Source organism: Eschscholzia californica, unplaced genomic scaffold, assembly GCF_041429995.1.
Source record: "Eschscholzia californica isolate CP2 unplaced genomic scaffold, dmEscCali1.0.p SCAF_6, whole genome shotgun sequence".
Classification (NCBI taxonomy): domain Eukaryota; kingdom Viridiplantae; phylum Streptophyta; class Magnoliopsida; order Ranunculales; family Papaveraceae; genus Eschscholzia; species Eschscholzia californica.
Window position 1 is genome coordinate 13,138,586 of NW_028238483.1, and position 17,639 is coordinate 13,156,224.

Here is a 17,639-nt window from a genome sequence, read left to right on the forward strand (position 1 = left end):
TATAAAAACCGTCCCTAATTGAATAACGTGATTCCAAGATCCCATTTTGTCAAAGTTGAACGAACTATATCCCAGCCCTTGACCCCGTTGTCTTGGGTGAGTGAACTCCTTCACTGATCATACTCTTATGATTCTTGGTTGATAACTTCGAGTATCCAAAACTCTTTTGCTGATCTCGTTGAGTAAAACCATTTAGACGCGTAGACCTCTGCTCTAGGTCTACCCGTATTGTCCCAAGATAAAAAAAGGCACCATGCTCTGGCAGATCCACCATTCCATGATCGAGGACTCAACTGGTGTCTTAATCTGGTGGACTATTTACTCAAAATTGCTTTTAGGGACTTTTACGTTTTTTCTAGTATGCGTTTTAGAGAACTATTTAGCTTAACTAGCCATCCACGACATAAAATGTAAATAAATAAGTATATGCGTGTGAGAAAGTAAATCAAACACATATGGATCCTAGTATGACCCCTAGTCCTAAAAGACCTAGTCTTCTTAGGATTCTTCTTGTCTTCGCCTTTGTTCCCCTAGATCGCCGTCCTCGAACCTCCATTGATTTCTCCCACTCGAATCAGGATCTTATCCTTCAGCTTCTTAAATGGACTCATAGACCCTAAAATCTAATTACAAGACTTTAAGGATTCGCAAATCGCATAAAACTTGAAATTAAAATCATTACAACGTGCACCCATCCGTGCTTAAAAGAAGAATTAAAGAAAACAACTTTCTATGACTATAATAGTTTCCGCATTCACATGACATGCATTCATGTAATATATATATATATATATATATATATATATATACATATATATATTCACATGACATTCATTCATATAATTTATATATATATATATATATATATATATATATATATATATATATATATATATTGATGAGACATGAAACAGTCTCATTTGAATCTCTTAACTCGGGTTAGTTAGTCCAGTTCGAGCGGTTACTCTGATGATTTGTTTGATTTTCTTTCTCAGGTCTCATTTACGGAGTTCGATGCGAAAACATCGTGATAAAGACATACTTAAGGGGCATTTTGGTCATTTTAATGAAAAGGGTATTCTGGTCAATATTAGTGCTCATGTGAAAGTAGAGTCCATGACGAACTCAACGCCAAAAACAGAAGTCCAATCGGAGATCGGGTGCGAGAATTATAGTGAGTCAAAGTTTGGGTTAAGTCAACATGGAGCCTTCTGCAACACGTGGCGGATAATCAGCGGCAATTTAAATATTTGGGTACACTTTCGGGATACTCAGGATGGCACTCTGGACTTGTTTTAAAATCTTATTTGGAGCAACACAAGGCAAGTTATAAATGTAGGCTGATATGATCTAACGGCTACTAAACAAGTGTGAGGGAATCTAACGCATGTACGTGCATCTCATCAAGTCTCGATAGACCTAACTCAACAACAAAGATTTTTGCCACACTAACAGTATACACGTGAAGGGCGCCATCACTCCCCAATTTCATTCCCTCTTTAGATTTTATTCAAAATCTCTTTCTTTAATTTCTATCTTTAGGGACATTATAGTAGAGAGAGAAAGTATAGAGAGGGTGTGAAAGGAAGGAGATAGATGGAGATTGAGAGGTTGGATCAGATTTTATAAAGATGGCAAGAGCTGAATATCTTCTTACTATTAAAACAACTCAGAGAGAAGATAGAGATGAAGCTCGATTGGGTTAGTATTTTGGAGAGATTTTTCAGTAGCATACAGTAAAGAAGGACATTTGGGCTATGAAATTCTTCTCTTATTTTCAGTCAGATATAGAAAGATATTCAAGGAAGGATTGATTTTCTAATGCTGTATTTAGAAGATAGAGAGAAAATGATTTATCTCTATTGTTCTATTTAGAGAGAGAAATCAGAGGAAGATTCTTTTGAAGATGGAAGGAGAAGATTTAGAATTTTGGGATCCTGAACTTTATAAAAACAGAGCTTCATGAAGGGAGTGGGCATCTCATCTTTGGGGTCCTCTCGGCTAAGAAAGAAAAAGAGGTTTAGAAAGAGAGAAGAAGACCAGCTCGGCCATTAAAGACATAACCGAGAGCTAGAGAGAGAGGGGGAGTTTGAATCTTTTCTGTCTTTGATTCTTCTTCATCTTCTAATTCTTCTCTTTGTGAGAGAGAGAAGATTAGATAGAAAGAGTTAAGAAAGAGAGAGATACTGTAAAGAGAGAGATTGAATCAAGTTTATCAAATTCAATTAAAATTTCATATCTTCTTTGTCTCCTTTCTTTACTGTTCGGTTATAGAGAGAAAGAGAGAGTATATTTCTGGTTTATAGAGAGAGAAAGAGAAGCTTTAGAGTGAGAAAGAAGGAGAAAACAGTAGAAAGCAAGAGAGAAAAACAGTAGGGAAATAATTTTCCCACAGGGAAATTATTTCCGAGAAGACGAGAAATTCAATTTCCTTAAGGGTGCGTTTGGCTTCCAGTGGAAAATCAGCGAGAAAAAGTTTAGTTTTCTTCCATTCTCTTTTATTCTTTATGTCTATTTCAATATCGTATTATGATTAACTAATTCTCTATCTAGGGTTGATGATGAAACCAAATATTCGATCTTTAGAACATAAGTTATTTGGTTAATTCTTTTAATGTGATTTAATATTTAAATTGTTTTAATTTATCAAGTAGATTATCTTTTCACTATCTATGCTTTTAGGTTTGATGTATCGTGCTTAGGTTAAATCCTTTGACGATACATACTTATTGATTGATAGATAGTAGTTTAGAAATTCATCTTTTAAATAAGACAATTACAATTTCATGAGTTAAAAACCGATTTTTATCGAAAACATCTCCCGGAATTAGGATAGTTCATTATCCGAAATTCTGAGTTATAAAACGAGAGAGTTAGTCAGTTGATTTCGTGTGTTTAAAAGTGAGTTATTCGGTGGATTCCAAAAACCCTAGGTCCTCTCCCCCATTTGAGTTCGTTTTTATTTCCGTTATTTTATTTAAATATTTTTATCACCAAAACAAATTTTCAAAAACAAAAACCGTCTTACTTCCAAGTCTTAGAATAGGTTTCACTTAGTCTCTGAGGAACGAACCGGTCTTACCGGAATTATCACTTGACGCCCGTGTACTTGCGGGTGGTGACCTATTTAGGGTAACCTTTTAGGCCCATCATATATATATATATATATAAGGCTATGAATTATATATGCATGACTGTCCAGGAGATACTTTTGTCGACATCTCTATGTCACATACAGACCTTAAGTCTATATTAATAAATTCCAAAATCAATTTTAAGAAAAACTCCGTTTGGGACTTCGGAGGGCCCAGGTCAATTTCGAAAAAAATTGAATTTTAATGATTTCCAAAATCAATTTTAAGAAAAACTCGTTTTAGGCCTTCGGGTAGCTCAAAACAATTTCGGTAAAACTTGGGTGGGACCGAGAGAAAAATTGAACTTTCGTTGGAAAAACACCCACTCAGATCAAAGCCCGAAAAATCTCGACCGGTGGTCCTATCCCGAACTCGGAATGGTCCCGAATAAGCCTTGGTCAAGGCCTAAGACCCTAAGATGCTTTATAGGTTTGTCCGGGCCATTGGCCTAGGTGCTTTATAGGTCTGGCCCGAGCACAGTTCGGCTATAGGGAAATAGCTTGGGTTGTGCCTAGCACGGTTTGGCCGAGACTAGACGCGTTTTGGCATAGGTCAGACGCATTTGTGTCTCGGTCTTGGCATAGGCCAGACGTTTCTGGGCAGAGTCCGAGCCTTCTTGGACGTCTCGGCCAAGACCGAGATGCCTATGGCAACCCAAACACGCCCTTAAACTCGAGACGCTACTTTCTCGGACAGGGAGTCCGTCCTGATCGAGACGCGCTCGACCAAAATTTTGGGAAACTTCTAAATTTTGAACTTCCAAATTTTTGTTTTCTTTTGCTTCCAAAGATGTTGTTCCAAATTTTAGAATACTTCTAAAATACCAAATTTTGATTTTCAACAACTTCTAAATTTTTTGAAAATCACAATCTCTTGAAAAAAAATTTCAAACTGAAATCAATCTATATCGAATCTTTTTGAAACTTTTTCAATCATTAACTATGAAATCAACTTGAATAACTTTAAATCATATTCAAAACTAATCACATTGATGCCTAGAATACTTTTGGACACAACTGTCTATCTAAACAAGCATAGATTAATCCCAAACTTACCCAAAATTAGCTATGTGCAAGAGGCTCTGACGCCACTGTTCGATTATGGTGTCTCCTAGTTTTGTTAGGGAAATCTCAGACATCTAAAGTCTAACACTAGTATCCCCAGGATCTCATGCATAAGCTAACATTAAACTAAGAAATTTGAGATAACCTTAATCGTTATTCTTCCGTCGAACCTTTCCAATCGCTTTTGAGAAGACCAAGAGCTCCAATTGTAGCTCCTCTACTAGGGACACCGAGCAATCGCCTTGATCTCCCACTTTGTTGTTAGCTAAAACTCCAATGGTGGTTAGATTGAAGAACACTTCTTCTTTGACTAGATAGATAGTTGGGAATTATCTCTCTTTCTTTCTCTACTTGATGTTGTAGAGATAGAAAGCTTCTTGAGAATTTTCGCACCTTATTCAAGTCTTAAGAGAGCTTATATAGAACTCTAAGCTAGAGTAAACCCTAATTAGGTTTTCCCAAAAAGCCCTTTTGAATAAGATTTAGGAAATAGTCCAAATAGCAACTAGTTGCTATTTTCCCATTCCCTCTCTCTTGGCCGACCATAGCATGCCCATAATGGGCAGATCTTGCCGGCCCCTATAGGGGTACACGGCCAAGCATGGCCGGTCCTCTTTTAGGCCCAAAATATCCCTTTTGGTGCCCGGCCCAAATTCCCTTTATTCGGGCTTTTTGTATTATCTTTGCCTAAACTTCTTTTAGGCGTTTTGGACATATTTATGGCTCTTACCCATGGTTATATGTCACATCCCTCTAGTCATATCTTCCGATCAAGTTGACACCCTTTGGTGTAACCCGTTGTAGGATCTAGACGAAGTTAGCCGGGAATCGCTTCGTGATTCGACGATAGTAGTTGATTTCCAGCTAAAAACTACGCCCCCTAAATAATTCGAACTTGATGATCTTCATCATCAATTGTCATATCCGAGAAATTGCTCGCGTTGCATCTTTGGTCGAAGGACGTCTCCTTCAATAGAGGGGGTTCAGATGAAGGACTCGATTTCCCCGGTGGATACCAACTTATCATATCACTTTTGGTTGTTTATTCTAAGTGCGTTTTCCTTTATTTAAGTTTTCCCGACTAAATGCTTACTTGAACACCTTTATTTAAGTTACGGAGTTGTCTTTTAGTCGTGATAGATCTTGAAATTGTCCATTAACGCTTTACGGATTTCGAAATCTACTTGTTGGGGTCTGACCCAACCTATTATATTTCAGAACAAGGAAATCAAGAAGTGTCACCTGCTTGAGTCGTAGTTAGCCCTTAGAGCAGTTTTTTTAGCAGTCTACCTTCTATCTTTAGGTAGTTATTTTGGAGTTCCATCTTCGAAGTACTTGTTTTGCTCTTATTTAATCTTATCCGACATATGTGTCGATGATTTAGAGACATCATTTCAGTTTTGAAAACTTGGTAAAGTTTCGTTAGTTGATTTATTGTTACTAATGAGCTTCATGTTCGATGTTATTTGTCTCTTTGATGACTATATCGTCTATGTTCACTATTTTGCAGAGAAATGCTTGAAGTTAAGGTTTTCATGGCGGCCGACGTAGAAATCTGGATTTGGGGTGTTACAGTCAGCCCAACGCATAGCTATTTGATGGTACCCATAAATGCATCAATGAAGCTGAGTAGCTCGTGCCCCGATGTGGAGTCCACCAATTGATCGATGGATGGTAGGGGAAACTATCCTTTGAGGCAAGCCTTGTTCATTCTATAGTAATCCACACACATTCTCCATGTGTTGTTCTTTTTTTGGCACAAGCACCATATTGGCAAGCCAATCAGGGTACCGTGCTTCACGTGTTACTCCCCAGGCCAACAGTTTGTCTACCTGTTTGGCGATCTCTGCTTGTGTTTCTTGCACGAAATTCCTCTTCTTTTGCTTGATTGGTCAACTGCCCTCTTTGATGTTCAGCATGTGGGTGATGATAGATGGGTCGATCCATAGGACTTCGTCAGCTCCGAACGCGAACACGTGGCGATGTGCCTTCAGAAATATACTTAGTTCTTCATTTTCCGCATTGGTGACCATGTTACCGATATAGGTGACCTCGGTGGGTGAATTTTCTGATATGGACAGGTATTATTATGCATGTTGTATTATCCACTTCTTCGTCGCCCACAGGTTCTTTCCCTTCGACTTCTTTTCGCATAGACATCTCTGCTGAAAAGTAGTAAAAGTGATTCTGAAAAGAATTGGGTAGAGATTCAGGTTATCGAATTGATGATACTACTAAGGTTCGCCCTTCCTTCTAGAGCAAATTGCTGATGTCAAAAAACATCAGTCCCGGTTATCAGCCAGGAAAAAGAGACTTGATGTTTGATCACGTCTGAATAGTTGATATTTTGTCTGGATGAATGCAACTGCATCGTTTAGCTCCTGCTCCTGGAAACCCAGGGGGGAACCTACAAAGAGTTCGAAAACCTCTCTGACGATCAAGACAGTCAGATTGCCCTTTGTAGTTAAAATATTGAGTACTGATTGATCATTGAGGAACGTCATAGCTTACCTTGGTGAAGGTGATGTGATGTCCTTTTATAGGCTGCTCTGAACCGACTGTGATAGACGGTGTAGAGGAAACAGTTTTGATCCACCGTTCGAGATTAAGACTACTCTTCCATAGTTAGGAGATTTAAGGTTTCCTTTTGAGTTTATCTCATTGATGGACCTAAAAGGTTACCCTAAAAGGTCTCCACCCGCAAGTATACTGGCGTCGAGTTATAACCCAGTAAGACGAGGTCGATCCAGAGAGACTAATTAAAATCCATTCTAACCTAGAACTAGCAAATAAGAATTTTGGTTTTTAGTTGATGAGAACGATAATTAAAAATAAACAGAAAGTAAATCGACCAAAATTAGGATGGAGGATTCTAGAGTTTCGGAATCTGCAACATAAAATCATCTTTAGAACACATAATTAACTAGCTAATTCTCCCTTTTTATTACTCAGAATTTCTGATAATGAACTATCTTAATTTTGGGAGATATTTTCGTTTAAAAGCAATAATCTATAACAACGTCATTGTTTCGTTTGGAAAAATAAACCTCTAAACTATTATCTATCAATCAGTAAGCATGCACCAGCAAAGAACTTAACCCAAGTATGATGCATCAAATTAAAAGTATAGACAATGAAAAGATAACCGATTTGACAAATTAAAACAACTTCAACTTTGAATCAAAGTCAAAAGAATTAACCAAATAAAAATATGTCTCTAAAGGTTCAAGAATGAGTTTCATCCTGAAACCTTAGATGGAGAGTTAATAATTCATATTCATCAATTAATCAGAGAAAGCATGAGGAGATTACAAGAAAAGTAAGAAAGATATATCACCAAATGATAGAGTCCTTAATGTTGGTGATGAACAAATGATGAAGAACCATCTCTGTTTCTACACTTCTCTTCTCTCACTCTCTCTAGCGAAAATCTTTCTGAAAATTCAATAGCAAAAATCTTTCTCTCTCCTAACTCGAGAAAATCAGAAAGGAAAAAGAAGAAAAATGATTGTTTAACTCTCCCTCTCTTTACTATTCTGATTTTCTCATTTTCTTCTCTGAAATTGACTATGTTCTTCTCCATTTCAGAAGAGAAGAAGAAAAAGTGCTCTGTTGTCTCTCCTCTATCTCTAAAATGTTCTTGAAGCTCTTGAGAAGGAGAAACAGAACATCTTTAATGGAGCTTTGTCTCTTGTTTTTGGCTTAAGGGAAGATGATACTAGCTATGTTCTCTCCTTGTTTTGTACAAAACAGATACACTGAGCCATGTGAAGTCTGTGCATCGCACCTCATCCGACTGAGCCATGTGAGCGGGTGAAATCTCAACCATTCGATCTGCTAGCAATTCTTAGAAACACTGTAAGAACATGGGTGCAGATACACTTAATCGGGCTCAAAAGCAATCCCGAATGTCGTCCCGTGCAGCCCACCAATGTACCGAAGTTGTCTCCCACTACGTCAGATTGAATGCCACGTGTCTGAAAGCCCTTAGTTGACCCGATTGTGACCGAAATCATGACCTGATATAATTTTCTCATTCGAACTCTAATTTGACTTATGTTTTTGTCGTTAGGTTCGCTTTCGACTCCACTTCTCATCCGAATATAAACATTGGCTTAATCACCAGCCTCAACAAATGACCAAAATGCCCCTCATGTGTATTTCTCCCATTTTTATCTATTTTCGCGCTCAACTCCTTAGAAGACACTCGAGAAAAAGAAACAGAAAATTCATTAGAGTGATTGCTCGAAATGGACTAACTAGGCCAGATTAAGAGATTTAGATCTGACATTTTCATGTCTCATCACTCGTATCTTGGATATTTAGAAGTTCCTATTTTCAAGAATACTTCATAAATACCATGCCGAGTTAATAGATATTCTAGGAGATGTTTCCTCTTTTGAGACTCTTGAAGCCCAAGTCAGTTAAACACTTAGGATCGTAGCCGACTGAGAACTTTAGGAAGATTCGGGATTAAGTCGGTAAGTGTGCGCCACGCTTCTGCCTTCCCATGTTCAGGGCGTAAGGCATCGGCCTTGCTTACGTGGACTCGTTATACTTCTTACGAATCCCAGGGCATACCTGGTTGTGTTTTAGGCGGGACAGGACTGAAGCTCCTTAGATAGTATTGGTCGACCTCCCGTTTCTAGGCTTAGGTGGTGGATTTCTCCGGACCCAGCGGTTCTATTGCCTTGAGACAAGTTGACCCGTTCGGCTTATGGTCTTTTTTTGACTTCTTGACGTCAGTCAACGGTTGACCATTTTATGTATCATCACGAGTCCTGTCACTCCTTAGTCGAAAGCAAAGAAACTAAGGAGTATAAGTACTCTGGAGTTCTATACAATAAAATGATTTAACTAAATAAATCTTCAAGGTGGTAGGTATACCTGGACCAGAGCTGTTCATGAAGCGTGGTCATTCTTTGCGTATTCAATTTTCCTGACCTTCGTGTTCCGGACTGTTCTTAGCTGAGATGACCTCCACGTTGTGAAGCTTATGATATTTCCATTAATCGGGGTTGGTTTGCCGAAGACGAGATCAGTTAAGGATCTTGGGTGGTTTGTCCACGTGTTATTTACGCGTGAGTTGTTAACTTTGTGCCTTAGAGATAAATTTCCGCTTTTTCGCTTAATTCTGTGACATCACAGATTTGATCTTCTGGTGACGCGTTTTCACGTTGATCTTTTGGGTAACTTCCCACGGTATCTTCGATGCCATGCGTTGGGTACGTGTTCTTCTGGTTGGACAAACGACTGGGTCTCGTTAAGTCTCATTTTTCTCTATGTCGTCGAGTTGTTATTCCTCCATGTCGTCGATGAGGAGAATGGGGAGGGATAACCGACAAAGATACTCAGACTCTGAATTCAATTTAAAGTTTTAAGTGGAAAGTCGAAGTAATTGAAGGGTTAGGATCTGATCCAGATCGTGATCCCTTTTCAGGACAAACATGCATAATTTATATATGTTTGCATGGCAATGGTGAATCACTAGCTTAAAGGACGCTACCTGAAAGGTTCCTTAATAGGAAGTTTTCAATTATATCTCGGGATAATGCAAGTGAATATTCAACGTTATCTAGCCTCCTTGCTCTGTAACTTAAAGCAAATCAAAGCTCAGGTTGCTGAGCTGATTCAGATTCACTTTCCTATTTATGGGTCAAGGTGTCAAATTGACTTCGATAGACCTCCCTTCACGGTGGACAAACGCAGGCCTCAAGGTGCCGAGCATACTTCTGAAGACCTCAAGGTGTCGAACATATTTCTGCAGACCTCCCAAGGTATGACTACAAATCTCGAATCTACCTCTTCGCTTGCCTCTGGCCCAATGTAGGGTTTTAGTTTCCTAGGAAACTCGTGGCGACCTCCCATGTCCGAACTCAGTTGGCAGAGTTCTTTTATGTCCCCATCCATGATGCCTTCCGCAAGGGCTTACTCCTAGGCCCATGGGTCTCAGACCTGCAATTCAAGGTCAAACAAATTGTCTTATTTGACTTCTCAAGACTAACTAATATTTGGCTCGACAACGACGGGTGGTCGGTGGTTGGGAGGAAGAAGATCTACATTTTTTGTAAAACACCCATAATGGAAGTCTGTCACCTATCCTTGCCTACTGGAAGGAAAGAAGTGGTGGTGGAAGCTACGGGTAACAAATTTTCTTTTCCGCCCAAAAATTTTGTACCCTCCCCAAACGGGCGCTTGATCAAAACCGAACCTCCGTTTGGCAACAGACAGGAGGATCATGGCCTTCTGGGGATTGTTGGCAATTTGATATCAATCATTTTTCCTATCAGTAGTTAAATCATCTACTGATAAAAAATTATCTGAAACTTCGGAAGTTATTGAAAGAAATTTAGGGTGTTCATATTTTAGGACATTTAGTTCTGTTAGAGGCTTGTTTTCTTAGTCTAATGAAATTACCCTAAACAGCAAAAATATTCGTGGTGAAAACAAGCACATTTCATTTTTTTTAACTGAGGAGACAAGAACTTCTTCACCATTTATTATGGGCATGGGAAGATAGAAAAAAGTTGGTTTCAGACAAGCTCAGTTCTGTCTAGAAATAATTGGTTTGAAAGAAGAAGATTCCAAGAAAAGAAAAAGGAAGCCTCTGGTGCTACAAAAGCAGTTTGACAAGAAACTTGTCAAATTATTTCAGTTTGGGTAATTAATGTCTGACTGTAAAAGATAGAGAGGAAGAGAGATTATGGTAATGGTGAGTCTGATGAGAAATGGGTAAGTGTTGAAAGAGGAGATAAAGGTTGAATTTCCTCAAAAATTTTACTGGGTAGACTTGATTTTATGGTGTTGATAGGTAGAAAAAGGAATTGAAGTAATTTAATAGACTTTATGTTATAATGTGGATATTGTCTTTGTTCTAGCCAAAATAACAAGAAAGGGAAAACAGAAACCCCACATGGGTTTAACTTACAAATTTATTATACTGTTAAAGAGACTTGACCTTTCACTACTAAGGTATGAAGAAGAATTAAATCTTCTAAGGGACCATATGGATTGAATTATGCTTTTTTAGGGATCTCCCTCCTTTCTTCTCACTTTCCTTACCATTCAATCTTCTTTCTCTCTTTTCTCTTTGCATCTTTTATCTGTTGAGTTGGTTCAAGAATTGATAGTATGCTAACTATTATTGAGTTCAGATAAGATGGAGGCATGACTTTCACTTTTATGAAGGAACAACTATTGCTAACATGATTATTGAATGAGAGAAATACCAAGCATTTTTGTGATTTCATCTTGGAGGTAAACTTTTATCTTTTGGTACCCAAAATTACTTATTTTTAGAATTTCTAAGTTCAATACTTGTTTATAGCATCAATTATGTAGTTTTATCCTGCCTGTAATCTGCTAAATCTTGTGTTTTTTAACTGGATTTGATGGTTCTTTTTTTGTGTGTGTGTGTGTGTGTGTGTGACTTCTTTATGGGAATTGGGGAAGAGTAGTTTTTGAAAAGCTTAGATGACGTACGATTTTATAATGGAGTGGAACACAAAGACTCCCTATCAGTGGGAGTGGGAGAACCTGGTAACATTTAATGGTAACACTAACGAGGTTTCCGAGCAGAGTCAACCGATAAACTGGGAAGCAGAAGTAGATGGAGGAATTGATAGTGTATCACTCTTTTCATCTGGTTGTTGTCCTTCTAGTTCTAATTTTGGAAATGGATCTTCATCTAAAAGCTCAATCTCAGTTTCTTTTGATTCTTCAACAAAGGGGGGAATTAAGATACCCGAGTTTAACTTTGAAGATCCTAACAAGAAGAAGGAGTTGGGTAGGGTGGAAGATAATGGATCTTCTTCAACATTACCACTTTTAGGTCTTAAGCTTGGTAAGAGAACTTACTTCGAAGATGTTTGTGCTGAGAATATCGTTAAACCACCATCTCTTTCTGTGATTCCGAAATTGTCTATTGTCTCAACGAAGAGATCGAAATCAACTTATCATAGTATGCAAACTCCAAGATGTCAAGTTGAGGGTTGTGATCTTGATCTATCTTCCGCGAAAGATTATCATCGAAGGCACAGAGTCTGTGATAGACATACAAAATACCCGAAAGTGACTATATCCGGACTGGAACGAAGATTCTGCCAACAATGTAGTAGGTAAGTTTCTTTGAGGACTTCAGATTGTGTGGTTCGTTTGTTACATAATTGTGTTTTATGTTGCACTGTAAGGCTGTTCATAAGAAAACTATCCATTGAATATTTTGAAGGTTTCACGATTTGTCGGAGTTTGATGAGAAAAAGAGAAGTTGTCGTCGCCGACTATCTGATCACAATGCTCGTCGACGTAAGCCAGCAGGAGAGGCAATGCAACTCAATTCTGCAAGGCGATCTTCATCCTTATACGGTACTAATTTCAACCAAATCCTCTCTTTCCTATATATATATATGTATATATTTGAGAACGATTTGAACGGACAATATAGAATCACTTGGGGAGCCAAGTCAAGCAAGATTAGTCTTTGTAGTAGCAAATTTCCTTCTCATGTTTTTTAGATCTTTCACAAAAAGGATAATATATTGATCAAGATGTATATAAGACACCAAAAAGAAATATAAAACGAGGAACATAACCAATATCGACTAAAGAACTTGTTACAACATAAAGCTATCTATAGTAACAGTACTCACACACATAAAGAGACCCAAACACTGGTTTACATGGAAGCTTCACGTTGCGTGTTTTTCTCACTAAAAGCATGTCTGAATCACACTAGCACTTGAAAGCCCTTGAATTCCAAGATATATCATTAATCAAAAGTTCAAAACATAGTATTTGATCTTTACTTTCCGATGTCGAACGCTTGAATTTTTTTATTACTTTATGAATTGACCCCCTTTGTTCTGCATTAATTTAGCTATCTACATCATTTTTTTTCGACTCTCTCTACTTACCAGAAAGCTTTCCTAGATTACCGATTTGTTCAAAATATGTGCTTCTTATGCGATGTACTTGTGGAAAAATGTACAGATGGGCGGCACCAGATGAGTTTTTTGACAAATAGGGTACCAATCTTTCATATAACTAAGCCTGCTACAAATCCGACATGGGGAAAAACATGCCAAAAACTTGAAGACAATACGCAACATCTTTCCAGCAACCATGACTTGCATAACTCAATTCCTTTACTTACCCCCAACTTTGATAGGGTATTGTCTTTCAAAGGCACCAAAAAGGATATCTTCCATGAAGGTACGTGTTGATTTTGCTCCAAAAAAATGGCTAAGCACAAAAGTTTGTATGCTATGATCCAAATGAGTCTTTGAATGGGTGTTGTGGACCTAGCAGTTAAATCGGCTGATCTACCAGAGTAAGTCGAAGATTGGCTCGGGCCAGGGGGTATCCTAGCCTGAAACCTCTGAATTGGTTGTTACATCTGCCACTTCGAAAAATTATAAATAAATTTGAATTGTTTCAGTAAACTTTGACCCGACATATAAAACAATATCTTATGTCATAATATATTAATATTGATATACTTGTTGTGGGTGTGGGTGTACGTACAAACATATATACAAACTCGATAGGTATGTGGCCAAGTAACTTGGACTGGTGGGAGTGTTGGATCGGATCCAACCCTGGTCGTTTTAGGGCAATCCCCACCCCAAACTGCTTAACCTTAGACTAAGTTGTTTCACCGAAACAATGAAAAGCCAATCCAAAACAATGTGTCTTCTGTACTGTTAGGATCGAGCTCAGCGACTGATGAAAAAGTTAGCAATTTGAGTTGTTCTTTTATGTTATCAGTTTATCTAGTTTCAACTTTTTTGCAGGTACAGAAGCATCTACCTTGGACAAAAGTCCGGATCTTCGGCACGCTCTCTCTCTTCTGTCATTCAATTCAGGTGATCCTGAAAAAACGTCTTTCCAACAGCTCATTCATGGAAACAACTCAACAAGTATGGCACATCAGGCAGTCCCAGACACCCAGGGATGGTCTCTTACTTCATTAGAGTACTGGTAGGCAGAACAACCACAAGCTGATTCTAATTTGCACTCTTTGCCCTCACAGAATACTGGAAGCAACCAATTCCAAGAATTTCAGTTGCTCAAAACTCCTTATGAGGATGATATTTACTCCAACGAGTGAAACCGATCATGAGTTCTTAACTAAAGGTGGGTGAATGGGTTGTTCATTTCCTTCTCAAAACTTATAACCCCTTCGCCTCTGCAACTCTTTCAAGTGATAATTAACTTGGGGTTAATTGATATAATGCAGATACTTTCAGGGGAATTATTAACTTAGTTTGGGAGATTGTTTTATGTATCGGTTTAGGATAAAAAGCAGTTCTAGAACAAAAAATCCTCAAGTTATGGTTTTGATTTGTTATTCTTGTTTTGAAGCTTCTTTAATATATTTCAAGCGTAGAAAACAGACTAGAAAAGCAATCTGGGTAGACGATTCTCATTTCTCTAGGGGAACGGTTTTCTCCGCTCAGTGATAAGGAACGGTTTTTTCCGCTCAATGATAAATAAGGAATATCGTATTCGAGCAAAGTTTTGGAGCAAAGTTTTGGCTTGTAAGAGCATCTCCGGTGGGAGACACTTGAGAATCTCTAAATATCTTAGGTCTCAAGTCTTAGTTGAGAATCTCATTCGTAAGAGGTAAGATAGAGACCTAACTTTTTTTTTCTCCGACTTAAGAGCATCTCCAATGGGACACTCTAACAAACACTCTATAAATCCTAATTGTCAAGTGGCAATAGAGATTCTCTTTCCTAAATGTCAATACAGAGACACTCTAATTTGTGTTGGTATCCAATGGAGATCTCTAAAGTCTCTATACTTAATACACATGTCCCTCTTCAATCCAATAGATAAAAAATAGTTGAAAAGTAAGGTTTTCTATTGGTTGAAATTTTAAAGTAATAACACTTAGAGAGTCTCAAGTAGACACTCTCATTTTAGAGTTTCTCTCTCTAGACACTCTATAATAAATGTGTCCACCTCATATTAGAGTGTCTACCAAAGTGTTCCATTGGAGATGGGTTTTTAACAAAAACTCCAAAAAGTCATATATGGCACTCTAAGTGTTAAAGATTGAGTGTCCCACTGGAGATGCTTTAAGACCATATCCAATGGGATACTCAAGAAAATTTTATAAATCTTAAGAGTCAAGTCTGAATAGAAATTTTCTTTCCTCCTTGGGAAAACAAAGATTTCTCTCATATTTTTCTATCTTCATTGTAGATCTGTAAAACAAACTCAATTTGATACACATGTTTTGTAGTGGCTTAAAACCTATAGTTTGAAAACTATGACACCTAGCGCAGGATTAGTTGAGGTCTTTGAAGTGCACCCACATCCTCCACTTCCCATTGGATTTCTTGTCCATCGTAACATTTGCAAGCCAAGAGTGGTAGTCAATTTCACAAATAATGTTTGCAATGACCAGTGTGTTACCTATGTAGGTAATCTCCGTAGGGGAATTCCCTATCTGAATTGGGATCATTATGTCTACTGTTCTGTCTACTTCTTTGTTTATGGCAGGCTCATTTTCTTTCGCTTCTTTTTGAGAAGACATCTCTGCGCACAAAGTAATGAAAAGTAATTTTATAAACAATTGAGTAAGGATTCAGGTTACCGAATTGATGATATTGTTGGAGTAAACCCAACGAGTCAACCAACGATAAATCAAGAACGAACCAAAAACCCAACGGGTCAACCTGAGATAAGTAAACAGTGAGGTTTATCATCCGAAAGAGGTATACTATTGAAGCCCGGAATTGAGGGGTCGATGCGAAATATTGGGGGGGGGGGGGGGGGGGGGGGGGGGTGAAGCGTGCCTAGTGCTTTAATTACTTGACCCAATCTCAAACCCTATCTAAAGATATCAGTCAACGAAGATTTATCCTAAATACCGAGTATTCTTAAATAAGGGAACTTACATCTATCAAATATACAAGATAATCCCAAAGAGGAATCCTAGTGCTTCAAGACTACAAAATAGTAGTTTCAATATAATACGGTGGATCTGAACCGCCTCATCAACACCGTCTATGATAGTGGGTCAACAAGTCTGCAAAAGGTAACGAACTCGCCTTGGACAAGGCACGACTGCTGATGTCAAAAAATGGCAATCTAGTTATGAGTCTGAAATAAGAGACTCGATGCTGAATCGCGTCTGAATGAATGATACTGCTCATTTGATTCCCGCTTCTACACCTAAAAACCTAGGGGAAAAAGTTTGGAAACCTTTCCGACGCTCAAGACAGTCAGATTGCCCTTTGCAGTCAAAGTATTTAGTATTGATTGATCCTTGGGGAACGTACTTTGTTGAAGATGATGCGATGCCCTTTATAGGCTGCTTTGGACCGACTGTGATAGACGGTGAGATTGAGGTGGTTCAGATCCACCGTATTGTATTGAAACGACTATTTCAAAGTTAGGGGTTCCTTTTGAGTTTATCTCGTATCTTGGATATTTAGAAGTTCCTTTATTTAAGGATCCTTCATCAAATATCCTACTGAGTTGATAGATCTTCTAAGAGATATTTCCTCCTTTGAGACTCCTGAAGCCCAAGTTAATAAAAACTGAAGATCGTAGTTGTCTGAGATCTTTAAGAGGATTCAGGATTCAGTTGGTAAGCATGAGGCGCGCTTCTGCCTTCCCGTGTTTAGGGCGTAAGGCAAACCTGGCTTACGTGGACCCCCTATACTTCTTGCGAATCTCAGGGCAGACCTGGTTGTGTTTGGGGTAAGGAAGGACTGGAAGTCCTTACATGATCTTGTCGACCTCCCGGTTATGTGCTTAGGTGGCATACCTCTTCGGGCTCAGTGGTCCTATTGCCTTGAGACGGGTTGACCCGTTCGACTTTTGGTTTTTTCTTGACTTCTTGACGTCACTCAACTAATGACCATTTTATGTATCATCAACGACCACATGAACTATGATCCCAAGCTGAATTTCAAGCTTACGATCAATCAAGGTCCAATTCCTAAACTTGGATCTCTCGATATTCATTACTTTACTTCAAAAACACCCTAACTGGCTTGAGTGTTGGAGAGGTTCAGAGTTCCTTGCAGGTTTAGCCCCTTCGTGAGAGCAGTTTGAGATTCAACGAAGCATTCTCTCATCCTGAATGTTTACAGAAGGACAAATTTTGACATCATCAATAACTATCTGAAATTTACTTACCAGCTAGTTAAAGTTTTGGGCTCTATACTAGCGATATCATGAACCAAGTGGTGGTTGCAGAACCCTCTCAGCAGAGTTGCTTTGGCTAGATCTGCTTTTAGGTAAGGGATTTGGATAATTTCAGCCCTAAACCTCTGCCAGAATCTTCTCCAAGCCTCTCCCATGCGTTGAACTATGTCGAATAGATCTTTTGAGCTTTTCTTTGGCATATTACTGTTGTGAAAGGAAGTACAAAAGGTTGGTGCAAAATCTTCAAATGTCTTTACAGGTCCTAGTAGCAAGGTCG

The 17,639-nt window shown here is 38.4% G+C and overlaps 1 protein-coding gene across 5 annotated transcripts; it reads left to right on the forward strand.

Moving 5' to 3' along the window:
- The first annotated feature begins 10,162 nt into the window (after positions 1-10,162).
- Positions 10,163-14,571, forward strand: LOC147531808 (squamosa promoter-binding-like protein 3). Of its 5 annotated transcripts, XR_015227668.1 has the most exons (7): positions 10,339-10,955; positions 11,040-11,455; positions 11,656-12,315; positions 12,426-12,562; positions 13,187-13,408; positions 13,990-14,332; positions 14,436-14,571. XR_015227668.1 is itself a non-coding variant. In XM_086647977.1 (6 exons), exons 3-6 carry the CDS (start codon positions 11,672-11,674, stop codon positions 14,178-14,180), a joined length of 1,194 nt encoding a protein of 397 aa, XP_086504103.1. In that variant the 5' UTR covers positions 10,339-10,955; positions 11,040-11,455; positions 11,656-11,671; the 3' UTR covers positions 14,181-14,571. The 5 variants fall into 5 exon arrangements, 3 of the variants coding, with proteins under 3 accessions (XP_086504104.1, XP_086504101.1, XP_086504103.1); XR_015227667.1 differs by having other exon boundaries at positions 10,237-11,455; XM_086647977.1 differs by having other exon boundaries at positions 13,990-14,571.
- Positions 14,572-17,639: the final 3,068 nt, after the last annotated feature.